The sequence below is a fragment of the Narcine bancroftii genome, chromosome 13, assembly GCF_036971445.1.
Source record: "Narcine bancroftii isolate sNarBan1 chromosome 13, sNarBan1.hap1, whole genome shotgun sequence".
NCBI classification, from domain to species: Eukaryota; Metazoa; Chordata; class Chondrichthyes; order Torpediniformes; family Narcinidae; genus Narcine; species Narcine bancroftii.
In genome coordinates this window covers 1,055,369-1,073,158 of record NC_091481.1, presented here as the reverse complement: position 1 = coordinate 1,073,158, position 17,790 = coordinate 1,055,369, and the positions used below count along the sequence as shown (strand labels likewise).

The 17,790-nt window shown below is 48.6% G+C and overlaps 1 protein-coding gene across 2 annotated transcripts in view; it reads left to right on the top strand.

Moving 5' to 3' along the window:
- The first annotated feature begins 2,353 nt into the window (after positions 1–2,353).
- The window catches only part of sema3d (sema domain, immunoglobulin domain (Ig), short basic domain, secreted, (semaphorin) 3D), a 188,730-nt gene continuing 173,293 nt past the window's right edge, over positions 2,354–17,790 (top strand). The window contains exon 1 of one of the 2 annotated variants that reach the window (XM_069909344.1): positions 2,354–2,757. Coding sequence is in view for 1 of the 2 variants with exons in the window: in XM_069909343.1 (XP_069765444.1) it covers positions 3,763–3,790 (28 nt within the window). In the remaining variant the exon portion in view is untranslated. Of the gene's footprint in view, positions 2,758–3,600; positions 3,791–17,790 lie in introns of those variants that run through there. The other variant, XM_069909343.1, reaches the window with a different exon arrangement.

Here is a 17,790-nt window from a genome sequence, read left to right as displayed (position 1 = left end):
CGGGCAGCCAAGTCACCAGAGGACACAGAGTTAAGATCATTGGTAAAAGGGCCAGGGAGGCACTGAGATTTGTTTCAGACACAGAGGCGCTGCGAGCTGGGACACCTTCCTTGGGAGGGTGATTGATGCAGATTTAATTGGATCTTTTCTAAAGGGAACTGGATAAATAATTGGGTCATAATTAGCAGAGGTCTGGGGGAGGGCAGGGGAAGGGGACAAAAGGATACTACAGGGAACAGGAAGTGGATGAGTCCTTTTCTCCTGTGAAGGACTTGTTGCTGATCAGGAAGTGGGCAAACACTGTCCAATCAGACTGGAGGCTTCCGATCTGTTTAATGAAGAGAGTGTCTCTCTAAAGGCATGTCAGGTTTGGCCTCAGACCCAGGACTTGGGTGGCACCAGAACACTAGATTCATAAAGGAAGAAACAGGCCATTCAGCCCAACTAGTCTATGCTAACCAAGTTGATATTCTGGACTACCTGAGGAAAGAATGAGCTGACATTCGAAAGGGTTCAGAGGAGGTTCACTAGGATTATTTTTTTGAATGAAAGGGTTATCATATGAAGAGTGTTTGACAGCTCTTGGCCTGTACTCATTGGAATTTAGGAGAATGAGGGGGGATCTCATTGAAACATTTTGAATGTTGAAAGGTATGGACATAGGAGACATTGAAAGGTTGTTTCCCAGGGTGGGAGAGTCTCGGACAAGAGGGCACAACTTCAGGACTGAAGGGTTTCTGCTCATTTCTTTGGCCAGAAGGAGGTGAATCTGTGGAATTTGTTGCCACAGGCAGTTATGGAGGCTGGGTCCTTGGGTGAGATTGATAGGTTTTTGATTGGCCAGGGAATTAAAGGTGATGGGGAGAAGGCGGGGCAATGGGGGTGAATGGGGAAAATGGATCAGCTCATGGTCAAATGGGAGGACAGACTCGAGGGGCTGAACAGCCTAGTTCTGCTCCTGTGGTGCATAGTTTTATGGTCTAATTCTCCTAAACCATGTCTTGTGAATGTGGGAATTGAACCAATTTTCTCAGGCAGATTTGCTCCAGAAGCGGTCCACCAGCTGAGGGAAAAACTTGTCCCACCAGCCCCTTTCCCCACCCCACCCCCCATAAACCCATGTCCTCCAGCTTGGGAAATCTCCCCTCGGGAAAATGGAATGGCCACCCACTTGACCATGATGGCCCCTCAGCTCCGGGGAATGAAGCCCCATCCTTTCCCGATAGCCCTGTGAAGTCCAAGTGTTGCTGATCGCGACGACTGGCAGAAATGTTCCAGCAGACTTTGAGCAGGACGGGCTGGGTCTGAAGGGGTTGAGCCCCCTCTCCACTGGGTCTGATGGGGTTGAGCTCCCCTCCACTGGGTCTGATGGGGTTGAGACCCTCTCCACTGGGTCTGATGGAGTTGATCCCCCCCCTCCACTGGGTCTGATGGGGTTGAGCCCCCTCCACTTGGTCTGATGGGGTTGAGACCCTCTCCACTGGGTCTGATGGAGTTGAGACCCCTCTCCACTGGGTCTGATGGGGTTGAGCTCCCCTCCACTGGGTCTGATGGGGTTAAGCTCCCCTGCACTGGGTCTGATGGGGTTGAGCCCCCTCCACTGGGTCTGATGGGGTTGAGACCCTCTCCACTGGGTCTGATGGAGTTGAGCCCCCCCTCCACTGGGTCTGATGGGGTTGAGCCCCCTCCAATGGGTCTGATGGGGTTGAGACCCTCTCCACTGGGTCTGATGGAGTTGAGCCCCCTCTCCACTGGGCCTGATGGGGTTGAGCTCCCCTCCACTGGGTCTGATGGGGTTGAGCTCCCCTCCACTGGGTCTGATGGGGTTGAGCCCCCTCCACTGGGTCTGATGGGGTTCAGCTCCCCTCCACTGGGTCTGATGGAGTTGAGCCCCCTCTCCACTGGGTCTGCTGGGGTTGAGCTCCCCTCCACTGGGTCTGATGGGGTTGAGCTCCCCTCCACTGGGTCTGATGGGGTTGAGACCCTCTCCACTGGGTCTGATGGAGTTGAGCCCCCCTCCACTGGGTCTGATGGGGTTGAGCCCCCTCCACTGGGTCTGATGGGGTTGAGACCCTCTCCACAGGGTCTGATGGAGTTGAGCCCCCTCTCCACTGGGTCTGATGGGGTTGAGCTCCCCTCCACTGGGTCTGATGGGGTTGAGCTCCCCTCCACTGGGTCTGATGGGGTTGAGCCCCCTCCATTGGGTCTGATGGGGTTGAGACCCTCTCCACTGGGTCTGATGGAGTTGAGCCCCCCCTCCACTGGGTCTGATGGGGTTGAGCCCCCTCCACTGGGTCTGATGGGGTTGAGACCCTCTCCACTGGGTCTGATGGAGTTGAGCCCCCTCTCCACTGGGTCTGATGGGGTTGAGCCCCCTCTCCACTGGGTCTGATGGGGTTGAGCCCCCCCTCCGTTGCCTCGTGACTATGGGGGGACATGTCCAGCCACTGCCCGGGCTCCTCCCCAGCGCACGGGGGACGGGGATGGAAAAGTCCTGCGAGGTTCCGTCCCAGCCCCCGCCCACCCAGAGCCTTTGCCAGGTTGGCCCGGCCCCTTCTAACCTGGCACGGGACCGGGGGGAAGCAGGTCAGTCCCCCACCCAACGCTGCACCATGTGCTCTCGGCCGGTGCACAGACCAGTCCGGGTGCGACCGAGGCGATGAGTGAAACGAGCACCGCCGACCTGTCCAAGAGCTGACTCCCGCACGGCTCCCCGGCACCGACTCGGACCTGGACCCGACCCGGACTCCAGGCAAGGTAGGGCATTCATTCGGCGGCGCCCGCATGGGACGAACTGCCCCCCCCTCGCAAATTCGGGGGGTGGGGGACCTGGTTCCAGAGTTCGCGTTGCCTTCCCAGCCGCTCCGGTTCGGGGCAGAGGAACCGCCGCTGAAGGGAGGGAGGGAGCCGGGGGGCGAGCGATCCGGGCTCGGCTGGACTGGCGCACCTTTTACATCAGCGGCTCCGGCTTCGAAACGAACCGGGGCTCAACCCCCCCCCACGTCTGCGGGCACCGAACTCGGCCGGGGAGGGGCGACGGTCAGTGGGACTGGATTCGAGGGGCCGAAGGGCCGCGTGCTGTGCTGTCCTGTTCTCCGGTTGCGGCCTGAGACGCGGGTCCCGTTTCCCCGCCCGGGGCAAAGGCTTCAGCTGCTGCAGTTCCCCATCAGCTGGGTCCCAGACAGTCCCTGTTGCACTCGATTTGTCCCAGCTCACTGATGGAGGACAGGGTGCAGACTCTGCTCCGAACACTTTCCAAAGATGTTTTAATTTGCTTTGAAGTGTTTCCGACTCCTGTGCAATTCCAGTGGAAACTCTTCCAAACCTTTGAACTGGAAAAGTAACTTAATCTTTCCTCTGCTTAATGAAAAGCAAGTTGCATTGGGTAACTTGCAGCGGGAGTTCATAAATTGTATCTCTTCACCAGTGTATCCAGTTCAATGGGACCCTGGGGGGGGGGGGGGTTCCTGCATTGAGTCTGTCTGGAACTTTGATGCTCTTAAAAAATTCAAGCTCAACTCAGAAGGGTGAAATATCTCTCGCCTTCATTGCACATCAGCAATAAATGCCCCGTTATTTCCACTTTGCAAAGTGACAGCAAGTTCGTGAGGACACCGAAGAAATCCACCGTTGAACAGAAGGTTAATAAATTGGCCCGGTCAGAGTCCAAGAATAAACTTAGTCTCATCGTGACAATGTTGCAAGAGGAGAGAAAAATGAAAGCATTTTCAAACTTTCCCCGGGATTAACTTCCAGGAATGTATGTCATTTTTCCTGTTGTCATTGAAAGGTGAGTGAGGTGGATTTTAATTTTATTGATTATCTTTGGAGATGGTGAATCAACCCCTCAGGGAAAATTGCTCCGTGGATTTTCACCATTGTGATGGATTGAAAAGTGGCAGGATTTGGTAGGAAGGGTGTGGGAGCCAGTGTTTTTCAGTTGCATGCGCTGGAACGAGAGACGCCTTGGGCACCAGCTCGTGGAATTGAAATGATTGAAATAGACTTTTGCTTTTTACCCCAATCTCTCTTCCTCTTTGAGGTGATGCAATTTTGATTGGTCTTGAATGGAAATTGGCTGTGGAGTTGCAAGAAGGGGGTAGAGCCACCTAATGAGGATGTGTGTACAAATCTCTTCTCCGAGGGAGGAGGATCTCTAGAATTCTCTGCCCCCAAGGCTGGTGGAGGCCAGGTCTTTGGATAGGTTTTAGTGAGTGAGACTAATATTTGATCGATCAAGGAATGGAGGGGGGACGGGCACAGATCAGGCATGCCCAATGATCTGGAATAGTGGGGCAGAGACCAGCTTCCTCCTGTGTTCTTGTGATGAGACTGAGTGAGTTTATGGCCAGAGGTTTCCTCGAGGACGATACTGGTCGCAGACACAAGCAGAATTGCACCACTTTCCCGGATGTCCCCAAGAGTCTGGCAGAATTCTCAACCCTCATTCTAATTTTATGGAATAGGAAATTTGTTGTTCTGTCCGTTGTCCCTTGGACCGTTTGTTCTTGGCACAAATAGCATGAGCAGAATCACTTCTGGTCATTTACGTTGACTGCTGTTTGTGGGACTCGTGCTGGCCTGCTGCCTTCTGAAAAATTCAACGGGTACAAAATTAGTCAAGGGAAAAAAAACTGCAGGAAAGTGAACACTCTGCACATTTGAGGGAAGTCAGTAAAGCCCATGTTTGAAAGAGAAAAGATCCACTAATTATGAAAGAGGAGTCTGAACTATGATTGGAATCCCAGAATTCACCCTAACCAGAGAGGTCTATCATCTCGAAGGCATGTGCATTATAAACAGACGTTCTTCATGTGAGCACTCTAATCAGCCAGGCTGCACCAGGATCCAAATATTTGGTGAGTTGAAATATTGGAGCTGCTTCGTTTGTTCCCACCTACGTATTGCCTGAATCCACCTGCTCTTCTGGATTCACATCACAGAATACTGTGACTCAAACCCTATAATAAGACCTTTAAACTCCACATATTGACATACACATCTTGTAAATGAGTTAGCCACTGTTAGCCTGGCATCCTAAGATCAATGTTTGGGGTCCTAAGACACCCGTGCTATCAGCAATTCCACGGATTAACGAATCGTTTTCGAATGAGGTTTCACTGTACTTGTAAATCAGACAGTTTCTCCACTGTCTGATACCTAACTTTCCTGGTGTACCTGATATGAACATTGTTGATTTTGTAAAAAAAAATAATTTACAACCCACTCTTAAAGGTTTAATATCCTTATTTATGCTAAGATGGCAGGTTTGATCTGCCCCTCTTGATGAAATTAAGTCGACAGGGGATCAGGATTTCAGCCTCTCATTGTCCGATGAGGCTTGGGATTTAATCCTTAAATTGGTTAACTCCATGACCCTTTGAGCCCATGATTGTTTGTTGCAATTTCAAGTTGTGCACAGGGCTCCTATGTCCAAGGCCAAATTATCCAGATGTAAATTCTTGTTGTGATAAATGTAAGAGGTGAGGCCTCTGGTTCATATGTTTTGGATGTGCCCTCGCCTCAAAAGTACTGGAGGGATGTTTTCCAAACTCAATCCTTAATTTAAGCCTAACCCTCTTGTTCCCCTCTTTGGTCTCACTGGAAAGGATGACGACGCTTGACTTCAATTAAATCTCACGTCCTGGCTTTTACCTCTCTTTTGGCCGGATGTGGGACATTTCTCGGATGGATCAACCCTTCCCACCACGCTCAGTGATTGAGGGATATAATGTCCTATTTAAATCTAGAAAAGACTCATTACTCTGTTACTAACTTAGACGTAGGGTTTCAAAACCTACGGGACCTTTCCTGAGCTATTTTCCGAACCTCTAGTTTTATTATAAAACCTGTCTTCCAACACTTTATTAATTACTCCAGGTACACAGCATACTTTACCCAGTTGAAATTAATGAGCTCAAGAGATGGGGGAGAAAATGAAAAGATAATATTCAGGATAAAATTCGAAGATTCTTTGTTACTTTACTGATGCAATTTATAGATGTAATTGGATAACTGCTCATTTCTTTATATCTAACATCTCTGTGGTGCATTTTACACATTTTCTGTATACATCTGTTATGTAAAATTTAATAAAAATATTTAGAAAAGGAAGATTAATCAATATGTAAAAATGAGATTTTGCACCATGCACTAATCTCCCTGGGGCCAGGGAAAGGAGAGGCTGATACAGAGCAGGGTAACACGGGCTGTGTGATGTAAACAACAATGTTCATATCAGGTACACCAGGGTTGGCACCGACCTGGGAAAGGAAAGAAGAAAGTGATTGTGTGGTGTTCTTCATGTCCTTGGAGCCAATGTGATACCTTCAAACCAGAAGAAGGAGGAAGCCCCTCTGCAGCCTGCTTCACTATTCAGTGGGGTAATGGTTGAATGACTGTAACCTCTGAACGCCTGCACCTATTGATCTTTCTCTCCCTTTGAAGAGCGGATCTACCTTCACCTTCAAACATGCTTCCAACACGGTTTGAGGGAGATTGTTCCAAAGACTTGGAACCCTCGGAGAGAAAGTTTGTTGTTTCATTACAGGACTGTGGCTGACCCTTTATTGTTAAACTATGGCCCCCCCACTTCTAGATTCTCCCATGAGACAAGAGATGATGGTGCAGATTATAAAGCTAATGACTCACAACTCCACCTCTGGTGGAGTTTGCACCCTCTCCCTGTGACCATGTAGGATCCCTTGGGTGCTCTGATTTCCTCTCTCATCCCAAAGATATGTTTGTTGATAGGTTAATTGGCTGCTCTGACTTGCCAATGGGTGACAGGGGATTTAAGAGGATTTTTGGGGAATATAGGAACAGAAGCAGGCCAATCGGCCCATTGAGTCTGCTCTGCCATTCTATCCTCCCACTCTCACCCTTGATGCCCTGACTAATCAAATACCTCTGCCTTAAATACACCCAACGACTTCGTTTCCACAGCCACCCGTGGCAACGAGCTGCACAGATTCACGACCCTCTGACTCAAGAAATTTATCCGGCTCTCTGTTTTAATTTGACACCCTTTTATCCTGAAATGATGGCCTCTTGTCCAGGACTCCCCTACCATGGGAAACAACCAGTGGGGCCACTAGGGTTGGTGCCACCTGTTGCGGTAACTCTTGGTGTCACCACTCACCCCCCCCCCCCCCCACTCCCTACCAACATGGACCTTCTCCGTAACCAAGTAACTGAGAGGAACCTTTATTTGATTTTTCTGTTTTTTTTCCTGTAATTACTACTTCATCCCCAAAAAAGTTGTTGATCTCTGTTCACAATTAATAATGACCACAATTTGTAGCTAAAACAGGAGAATATTTGACAAAAGCAGCAAGGATAAAAACACTGGCAGCAATAAAAACAACAGCGCGTGTTGGTGGCGCAGGCAGACGGAACCACGTGATTCAAAGCATCATCGTAACTGGGGAATAATGACAGCTCCAACGGGAATTCATTAGAAAATTCAAAAAGTAATTAAACCAAGTTTTAGCCTCGTAGGTACATTGATACACAGAAACTGGGTTTGTTATAACTAACTACAGGGATAGTTTAATTAAAAAAATACATTTCTGCTGGACACTGCACAAAAAAATTTAGAGACCATCATTTTGATGTCACTTGGTGTGGTCCGCAGCCCATAGGTGATGCCAGTAAAAGCAATGTTGCCACATCTACTCTGTCCAGGCCTTTCAGCATTCGAATGTCTCTGAGGTTCCCTCCCACCCCCACCCCCAATCCTTCCATATTCCAATGAGTACAGTCCAAGAGTCAACAAACGATCCTCATGTTCTGGAGCCAACAAATATTCTTCTTATGCTAACCTTTTCATTCTAGTAAACATTTTGGTTTAAGGGATAAATATTGAAAGAACATCCAACTGAATGTCTGATGGAGTCTCAGTTGAACCCATCATGTAAAGGATTGTATCACTGAACCCAGCCCTTCCACTATATTACTGAGGGGGAGTGGGGCAGTTAGATGAAGCTATTGAAGACTCTGGAGTTGTACTCAAGTCAACATGTCAGACTGAAAGATCAGAGAGCTCCTTTGGATGTTTGGAGAGTTAAGCTGATGGGCGAGGATTGGCGGAGGATGGGAGGGAAAGATCGGGTGAGCCAGCCTGTCATTTTGCACATACCTGGAGGGTGCCCAGGAACATACCTGTGTACTGAGTAATCACATTGCCAGCAATGTGCACTGTGTGGATAGGGTTTGAGCAAATGACTAAAAGTAAAATTGAGAGGAGATTAATTGAATCAAAACATATTTCAGGCATTAGTACTTTAAGAGGGAAGGAAATTGAAGGGAAAGCAGGAGGTGGGTTCCTTTGCTGTGAAGAGGACAGGTTTCAGCTGAGTTTTCTCAGTGAGACCTTGAACTGGGAGTCCCCACATGACACTGCAGTCTACCCAATCTGGAGTCGAGCTGGGCCTTACAGCTGGATCTGTTCTGCTGCGTAAATTTGGCAGCAATTTTCATAACCTAAAGAGCTGATTTCTTTCACTTTGATGGAAAGATTGATTTCTGTTATTTTAACACGAGTCTGAGCATCTTGTACCTGGCTGTGAGCCAACATCTGAGTTCTGCTTTAACTGTGATTCTCCTGTCCAGTTACCTGAATTAAGGGCATAACATTGCAAGAGGTGCTCCCCACACAACTTCTCTCAAATCTCCAAGAAATTAAACTCAAATTTTACCAGACATAGATGTCAGCTAAAGTTGACAAGCAGAACATGGGTTGGAGCTGGAGGGGAAGTTCAAGCTGACCCCCTGAGTTGATGAGAGCTCAGCAAGAAGCCAGAGGAGGAAATCCCTGTGGCGTGTTCCCACTGCAGCTCCTGAAGTGGCGGGGAAGGTGCAAGGGTGTTTGATATTACAATTTCATCTCTTCACCAGTCAGGGCAATTATGTGCTGTTGGCAGGTAGTGGAACAGCATCAGCAGTGAGATCTGGGAGCCCTCAGCACCCCCAGCCTGTGGTGTGGCAAAATTCTTCCGACCAGATTTCCTCCGCTGGGATTTATGCGAGTTGTGAGAGTGGCCACTGCATTGATATAGAAAATAAGCCCTTCACCTTGCCTCTTTCACGTGTTCCTTTAGCAGGGAGGGCAACAACTAGGCGCCGTAAAATCAGTCTGTGGTGGAAACATATCAACGCCATTCAAATGAAAGGTTATTATCCCAAAATGTTGTTTGGTTTCCATCCCACAGGAGCAGTATTGGGAGTGGAGACGCAGTGGTCCTTTATGGGTGATACTGACAGTCCTGGACAGATTTAAACAGGCAGGTGGTTTTTTTTTTAAAACATCTCGGAACCCTGAGGCGTGTGCCAAGATTGCAGTCCTCATGCTTGGCAGTCCAGACCACGAGGGGTGCAGCATCTGAGGGATCAGCGAACTCTGGGGATCAGTGACTGGAGCGATGCTCCACAGGCGAAGATTACCTTCCTTCCCCCACCCCCTCCTTGCTGAGATGATGGTAGAGGACCCCACAGTGAAGGTGACCACGGCAGCAGACCAGTGAGGGGCTTGGCGGCTGGCTTGACATGCAGGCTACTGGAGACTTCAGGTCAAAGGACACACTGGGCTGTGGCTGCTGGAGACTGGCTCATGAGAACCAGGTATCAGAACTAGGATTCAAGGGGGTTCTGAGGGCAAGGAGGGCTCCCAAAGAGCCTCGGGAGCTGAAGGCTTCTTGATTGTGCCAGAGGTTTGGATCTGGAGCTCTGGTTGCCGATGTTTTGGACTGGACTCTGTGTAGTTGCAGAGGCTGTGGGAGTGACGGAGGTAAATCCATGGACACTGTGTCCCTGAAGGGACTCCCTTTTGCTTCTCTCTCTATTATTAGTGTGTAATGCTACTGTGTGTACATTTACAGCAGGTGAAGGCTGCTGGTTTTGTGCATTATTACATTATGGGTGTGTTCGTACATGACACGGGACCTGATCTGTGGAGTGTTTCCAGGATGATTTGTTTTATATTAGATTTCCAGCTTCGACAGTGGGTCTATTTTCAATTATTCTGGAATGTTGTTTTAAGGTAGAAATAAAATGGGCAACAGGAAGAAATATCGACAGTGGTGAGACTGGGACTCACTGCGTGGATAAGCCCCTGAGCTGTGACCTGCAGGGTCATGGGATGAGATCTGGTCCCACTGTTGACCAGCATTCAAATCAAGGGCCAAATGGCTTCCTTCTAGGCTGGAAATGTCTCTGATTCTACATTACCCACCAAGCACCCACATCAAGCAGAGGGTCCATCCAGGTGTGTCCAGGGCAATGTGATCTCCTGTCTCTATTTCCCCAGTTTTAAATAGTTTAATTCCCAATTGCATAACATGCCCTTGTCTGGATTTCCACAATGGAATGAGGGGCTTCAAAATTCTCATTCTAATTTCCTCCATTAGATCATGCCTTATGGACAAACTGTATAGAATGTTGTCCATTTAAACCTCTTTCTGGATCACAGTCATTGCCAATGGACTTGTGCCCAACCTGATCTGAGGTGTTCAAACACCCTACTTGAACAATAATTTGATAGTTCATTCTGTACTTCCTGAGGTGAAACCCAAATATCAATGGCAGTAAGGAAAGACTAACGGGCATTTCACCACATCACTGATGTAATGCTCAGAGAACTCGTCGAGTTCCATGCTCTCTCCTGAGCCTTGCATCAATGCAGTCCATGTCGACATGGATTGGTTTTGACTTCACCTTAATGAAAACCACTGGCGAGCAGCATTCATCCAAATCTAATTGAGATAATTGAGTGTTCCAATGCTTCTCTCTGCAGTCATTCTGAAGGAACCTTGAAGGGATTCTTTGTCAAACTGACTGAGGCTGATTAAATGTAACCATCGCCTTTTTGTGGAGTGTTTCTCCCCTAACATTAACATTGAATTGGAACGGTGCACAAGAAAGCTGGAAGATCTCAGCAGGTCAGGCAGCATCCATGGAAAAGAAAAGGGAGTCAGTGTTTTGGGCCTGAGCCCTTCATCAAAGATGGCAAAGATGGGGCAAACCCCTGAAATAGAAGATGTGGGTGGAAGGGTTTAAATGCTGGGCAGACATTACTGTAAGGAAGTATAACACAGAAGTCTGCAGACATGATGTTGGGGAAACTCAGTGGGTCAAACAGAGTCCTTTATTCAGCAAAGATAATGATACAGAACCAACATTCCAGGCCTGCGCCCTTCGTTGAAGTATGGAGGCAGGTGCCTGCATAAAAAGGTGGGGAAGGAGCGGGGATGGAGGACAGGCCCACAGGCAGGAGGTAATAGGTGGATAAGGGAGGGAGGCCACAGCAGCGAACAGGGGGAGGGGGGATGGCTGTGAATGGGGTGGAGAGCTGGAGTAAAGGAGACTGAGGGATGGGGAAGGGAGGGAGAATGGAGAGCGGGTTAGCAGAAACCAGAGAAGTTGATGTCAATCCCACCTGGTTGGAGAGGGCCCAGATGGGAAATCAAATGTGTTTTGTCAATTTACAAGGTCTTGGTGGGATAGTACATGAGATCATGGACAGACATGTGAGCATGGGAGTGGGGCATGGAGTTCAAGTGGTGGGCCACCGGGAGGTCCCTGTCATTGATGCGGACAGAGTGAAGGTGCTCAGCGATCTCCCAGTCTACACCCAGTCTCTCCGATGTAGAGAAGGCTGTCACGGGAGCACTGAATGCAATTGATGACTCCTAGGGATACACCCGTAAATTGAAGGAGCAGCACATCTGGGCTCTCTCCAGCCAGACGCCATTAACATTGACTTCTCAGGTTTCTACTAATCCACTCTCCGTTTTCCCTCCCTTCCCCATCACACGGTCTCCTTTCCTCCAGCTCTCCCACCCCCTTCCCTCTCCATTCACAGAGCCATCCCCCCTCCCCCTATTTGCTGCTGGGCTCTCCCTCCCTTCTCCACCTGTTACCTCCTGCTTGTGGGTCTGTGCCCTGCCCTTCTCCCTCACCATTTTGCTTGCGCGCCTGCCTACATTTTACTCCGACCTTGATGAAGGGGCTCAAGGCCAAAACGTTGGTTTTGACTCTTTATCTTTGCTTTATAAAGGACATTGTTTGATCTGCTGAGTTTCTCCAGCATCATGTTTTTACTGCATGGAATCTGCTTTGTTTTGCATTAGGTCCTCAAACCTTGAGTGCAGTAGCAAAGTGGTTAAATTACTGGGCCAGTTTCCAGAGACCGGCCCAAGTCCCACCATGGCAGCTGTGGAATTTCAATTCAAGTCATGAAATGAATCTGGAATTTCAGAGAAATGAAGGATGAAAACATTAGTTTGGAGTGGGAACCCATCTGGTTCACTGATGATCTTCAGAGAGGATGGTCAAGTCAAGTTTGCTGTTGTCTGATTGTATGTACAAACTGGCAAAATAGTGTTCTCCGATCTTCAGTGCAAGACATGCAGACACACAACCAGATATAACACACAGGACAAATTCTGTACAAATAAATAAATATTGCTTCATGAATATCAGTCTCAAAGGGTGAGTGTGACCAGTTCCTTTGGTCGTTCAGCATTCTCACTGTCCGTGGGAAGAAGCTGTTCCTCTGCCTGGTGGTGCTGGCTCTGATCCTCCCGATGGGAGCAGCTGGTAGATGCTGTGTGCAGGGTGGAAGGGGACCTCAATGAATTTGTACACCCTCTTCGGACAATGATCCCTGAAGATCACGTCCATGGGGAGGGGAGGAACACTCAAGTGATCTTCTGTACACTCTTGTGGTCCTGTGAATTGACCTCCGATCCAATTCTCTGCAGCATCCATGCCACATTGATGCAGCTGGCCAGGATGTTCTTGACAGAGCTCCTGTAGAAGGTTGGCATGATGGTGGCTGGTAGCCTTGCCCACTTCAGTCTTCTCAGGAAATGCAGTCACTGTTGTGCCTTCCTGCCAAGTGAGGAGACATTGAGTGTCCACAGTTGATATCTGCTCTCCTTCCCTGGTCTGGCTGAGATGTGACTCTGAGGTACCTCCTCAGTTAAGGGGCAGTTGGAGATGGACAACAAATGCTGTTGGTACAATGGGATTCATGTCCTGCAAACCAATTCATAAAGCAAAAGTAAATAAGGAAGTAATTGCAAAGCGCTCGCCAATCACCAAGAATGTTATCCTCTCTTCATCTCAGGTTATATTGAGTGAAGTGTTGCCATGTAAAAGCACAGAGGTGCTAGAGGAACCCAGTCGGTCTTACAGCGTCCAGAGGAGGTAGAAGCAAAAAGCAGGCAGGCATCTGAATAAAGACTGGGAGAGAAAGGGGGAAAAATGGGAGGGGGAGGGGTCCAGACCAACAAATAAAAGGATAGAAATTTAAAATGTAGACTAACAGCACAGTAACAGGCCCTTTAGGCCCAAAAGCTGCACCGTCCAATTACCCTGCAAGTGACTCAGTACATTTTGGAGGGTGGGAGGAAACTGAAGCCCCAGGATTAAACCCATGCAGTCACAGGGAGAATGTACAAACTCCTTACAGCATGGGATTCGAACCCCGGTCCATAAGAGGAAAGGTGAGAATTGATTTTGGTACTGTGAAAGGAGACAGAGGGAAAATGGGAGGGGGAGAGGGAGAGGGAGAGGGACAGAGCTGGGACCGAAGGTAGGAAGGAGGAGGGATGGCGGGTTTGCTACGTGCATGCCAGCCAGATCATTGGTCAGATTAAGTCACTTACAGTGGTTGGTGTCACTGGACAATTTGTGGCACTGCCTGACTCTCCTGTGGAAAGGTGATGTGTTGCTCGAGCCGAGAGCCTTTGGATGACTGGAGATCGAGAGCAGACACTGTTTCAGAGAAAGCTGGAGCTGCTCTTCACCTATGATTCATCGCTTCCAAGTTGGAGAATGTTTACATCAGACCTCTAACCAGCACTGGTCAGCACCCACGCAAGTTGAAGGAAAAATGAAAAGAAGCCTATTATCTCAATGGGAGGGATTCTGGAGCTGTGAGATCTGGGTGATTCATGTAGGGCCAGTACATGGGTGCAAGGAGAAAACAGGAAAGGAAACGCAAATTGATCATTTATTGTGTGGGAAATTTATCATCAGGGAAGCTGTGCTTTGGTTTTGTGGGACATTTGCAAGACCATATCCATGGTGTACATGGAAGATTGTATTTACATGTATTGGGAGAGGTTCAGAAGATTACTGGAGATGTGCCTGGAATGGATAGGTAGTCTTGTGGTTGGACAGGTTCTCATTGGAACATTTATGATCTCGAGTCTTGACAGGGTGGGTCTGGAGAGGGTGCTTTCTCTTGTAAGGGAATGCAGAATTTGGGATCACAGCTTAAAAATAAGGGGTCACCATTTACGACAGAGATGAGGCAAAGCTTTATTTCTCAGCAGATTGTGAATTATCTTCATCAGGTGTGAGTATTTTTAAGACTGAGCTGAAAGAAGGTTGAAACTGGAGAGAAAGGCTAACGGGTGCAGTCAGGAATGAAAGGTTAAGGATCATTTGTGATGCTGTGAAATGTCAGACAGATCTGGAGCTGAATAGGATTTTAAATTTACACATTCAACACGTTCACAGGCCTTTTGACCCATGAGCCCGTATGGGCCAATAACACCCAATTGACCTACAACCTGGTACGTTCTTTGAATGATGGGAGGAAACCGGAGCCCCTGGGGAAAACCCAAGCAGATACAGGGAGAACGTACAAGCTTCTTACAGACAGCGAGGGATTCGAACCACAATCCCAGTCCCTGGTGCTGTAACAGTGTTGCACGAATGGCTCTACCAACCCTGCTGCCTCTTATGTGTTGGTTTCTAACACGAGGAGCAGTGGAAGCAAACACCCAGATCTCATTCCTCAGTTGAGGAGCTGAAATGTGAAAGTTGAAATCATGTGGCACATTAGATGTTAAAGCCAATGTTCTAGGTGTGGATGCCCACAAAGCTACCCCTTGCTGAATCCCGATGTTGCTTCGTCAGCACAAATATCAACAAATGCCATTTGTAAAAATTCACCACGTAAATTCTGTGAGAACAAATTTTTAGTCTGTATTGGAGATATTTTGGCCATGAAGTATGAATTCCGTGAGGCTGGATTTTTGTTCCCTGAACTGCTGTAATGTATGACTCTTCCGCAGTGTTAATTAAGAGTGTTGTATGTTTGAAATCTCTCCCACAAATACCATTTGACGCAGGCCATGGTCTTGATTTAAATCAGAGGTTCTTTATAACCAGTGTCTGTGGCATCATCAGACAGGGGAACAGGGAGGGAACAGGCCCTTTAGCCCAAATTCATGCCAACCAAGCTGTCTACCTGTGCTCACCCCTTGGAGCCAATCCCTCCAAACCTTTCCTGTTCAAATGATCTGATTATTCACTCAATGTGCCAATGGTTGGGGTTGGAATTTGGATGGAGCTCAGAGAGGGGCACTGTTGTTTTGGAACTTTTTCCATTGATGTGCCAGTTAAGGGAGGTTTGCACACAGTTCAATACTTTTCTCCCAGTTTCCAGGGTAACTTTAAACTAAAAGAGGGCAAGTTTTAATCCCATTCATAAAGGATTTGTCTGTTCCACCCACTGTGGATTTGTCGTTTTCGAGGGATGTTGTGTTTTACCATTATTGCCTTCATTGGTCAGGGCAGTGAGTTTCGGAGCAGCTTTACAAGACGTTGGAGTGTTGGACACCGCTCTGGTCACCCAGCTATGGGAAAGGGTTCAGAAAAGATTCAGGAGACAAGGGGAGGACCTTGGGGAGGTTGAATTATAAGGAGGGCTAGGACCTTTCTCCCTGGAGTGTAGCAGGCGAAGGGAGGACCTTGGGGAGGTTTATAAAATCACTAGGGCATAGATGAATAGGCATAGACCTATTCGCAGATAAGATGTGCATGTAAAACTCTGACTATGGATCTCATTCCCAGCCTGTGGAACCTGGGCAGGTTGGGTCCGACCTTCCACTGGTATGGGGTTCTGGCACCTGGTTCCTGGACCGAGCTGTTTCTTCCATTGTGGTCCTTAGCACAACCTCCTTATGGGATCATACCCATCAGCACTGCCCAGACCAGCTTTGGGTCTGTCCCAGAATGAGCCCAAGGTACTCCCAATACAGCTCCACTGAGCTCACTGGTCACCCAATGTAACTCTCTGAGACAGTCCTCAGCAAAGGCCCAGGCTGTGCACTTTGATGCAGGGTCTCAGCCCGAAACATTGAGCATCTCTCTGCCTCTACAAATGTTGCCTGACCAACTAATTTCTCCAGATGTTACAGCGCCAGTGGCCAGGGTTCGAATCCCGCACTGTCTGTAAGGAGTTTGTACATTCTCCCGTAACTGCGTGGGTTTTCCCTGGGAGCTCCGGTTTCCTCCCACCATTCAAAACATACTGGGGGACGTAGGTCAATTGGGTGTAATTATGCAGCACGGGGTCATCGGCTGGAAGGGCCTGTTATGATGCTGTTTGTCACAACTTCTAAAATTTAAATTTTTTGCTTAGATCTCCGCATCCCAGCCTCTGAGCTCTCCTGTGTGTGTCCGGGCAAAATCTGCCCTTTTATGGAGTGCTGAGCAAGTGGCTTCCTTCAGGATGACCTGCTCTGCTGGTCAATCCCAAGTTGTGTAGGGTTTACTGCTGCAGCCGCAATGTCCAGACTGCGTGACGTGATGGTCGAGCTGTGGTTCATGGCATGCCTGTAAGTGCAGAGTTCACAGTTGCATTGTGGGCTTAAACATAGAACGCTACAGCACAAAACAAGCCCTTCAATCCTTGATGTGGTGCTGACCCATATATTCCTTCCAAAAAAGTTCAAAACCTTACCTACCCCATAACCCTTTTATCCATGTGTCTGTCTAAGAGTCAAAATAACCCCAATGTTTCAGCCTCCACCACCATCCCCAGCACCCAACAACTTGCATGAAATGTGCTTGCATCACACCATGTCACCAACAACCTGTCTTTCCACTCCCACGCCTCGTCTTCCTCTGAAGCTAAAGAAATTGATGTGTTCCCAGTGCACCTATCCAGGTTTTATCGATGCACTGTCTCTGGGTGGTGCATCACTGGAAACGCTCTGGTCAAGACTGCAACAAACCGTGGAAAGTTGTGAATGAGACTCAGGCTGTCTCTCACCCCCCCCCCCCCCCCCCATCCCCTCCACCACCTCCGTCTGAACCTCACCAACCCTCTTCTCTCCTTTCCACAGCCTTCGTCTGAACCTCATCAACCCTCTCCTCTCCACTGCCCCCGTCTACACCTCCACCCCTCCCCTTCACTGCGTCTGTCTAAACCTCATCACTCCTCCCCCCCAATGCCTCAGCCTGCATCTCATAAACCCCTCTTCCCCTCCAACAACTTTGTCTGTACCTCTCACTGACTCAGGAAAGCTGCCGACATACGAACAGACCAGTCCCACCCCGGTCACATTCTCTTCTCCCCTCCCTCTCATCAGGCAGAGATATATGGCCTGGAAAAATGAACTTCCAGATTCAAGGACAGTTTCTTCCTGCTGTTATCAGACTCTTGAATTAACCTCCCACTACTCTTCCACAGTTAGAACTGAACAGTTTTCTCTCCACTTTTATTTTGCACTTCCTGTTGTACTCCAGCATGGGTTCACTTGCTTCTTTTCTTTGGCTTGGCTTCACGGACGAAGATTTATGGAGGGGTACGTCCACGTCTGTTGCAGGCTCGTTGGTGACTGACAAGTCCGATGCGGGACAGGCAGGCACGGTTGCAAGGGAAAATTGGTTGGTTGGGGTTGGGTGTTGGGTTTTTCATCCTTTGTCTTTTGTCAGTGAGGTGGGCTCTGCGGTCTTCTTCAAAGGAGGTTGCTGGCCTCCGAACTG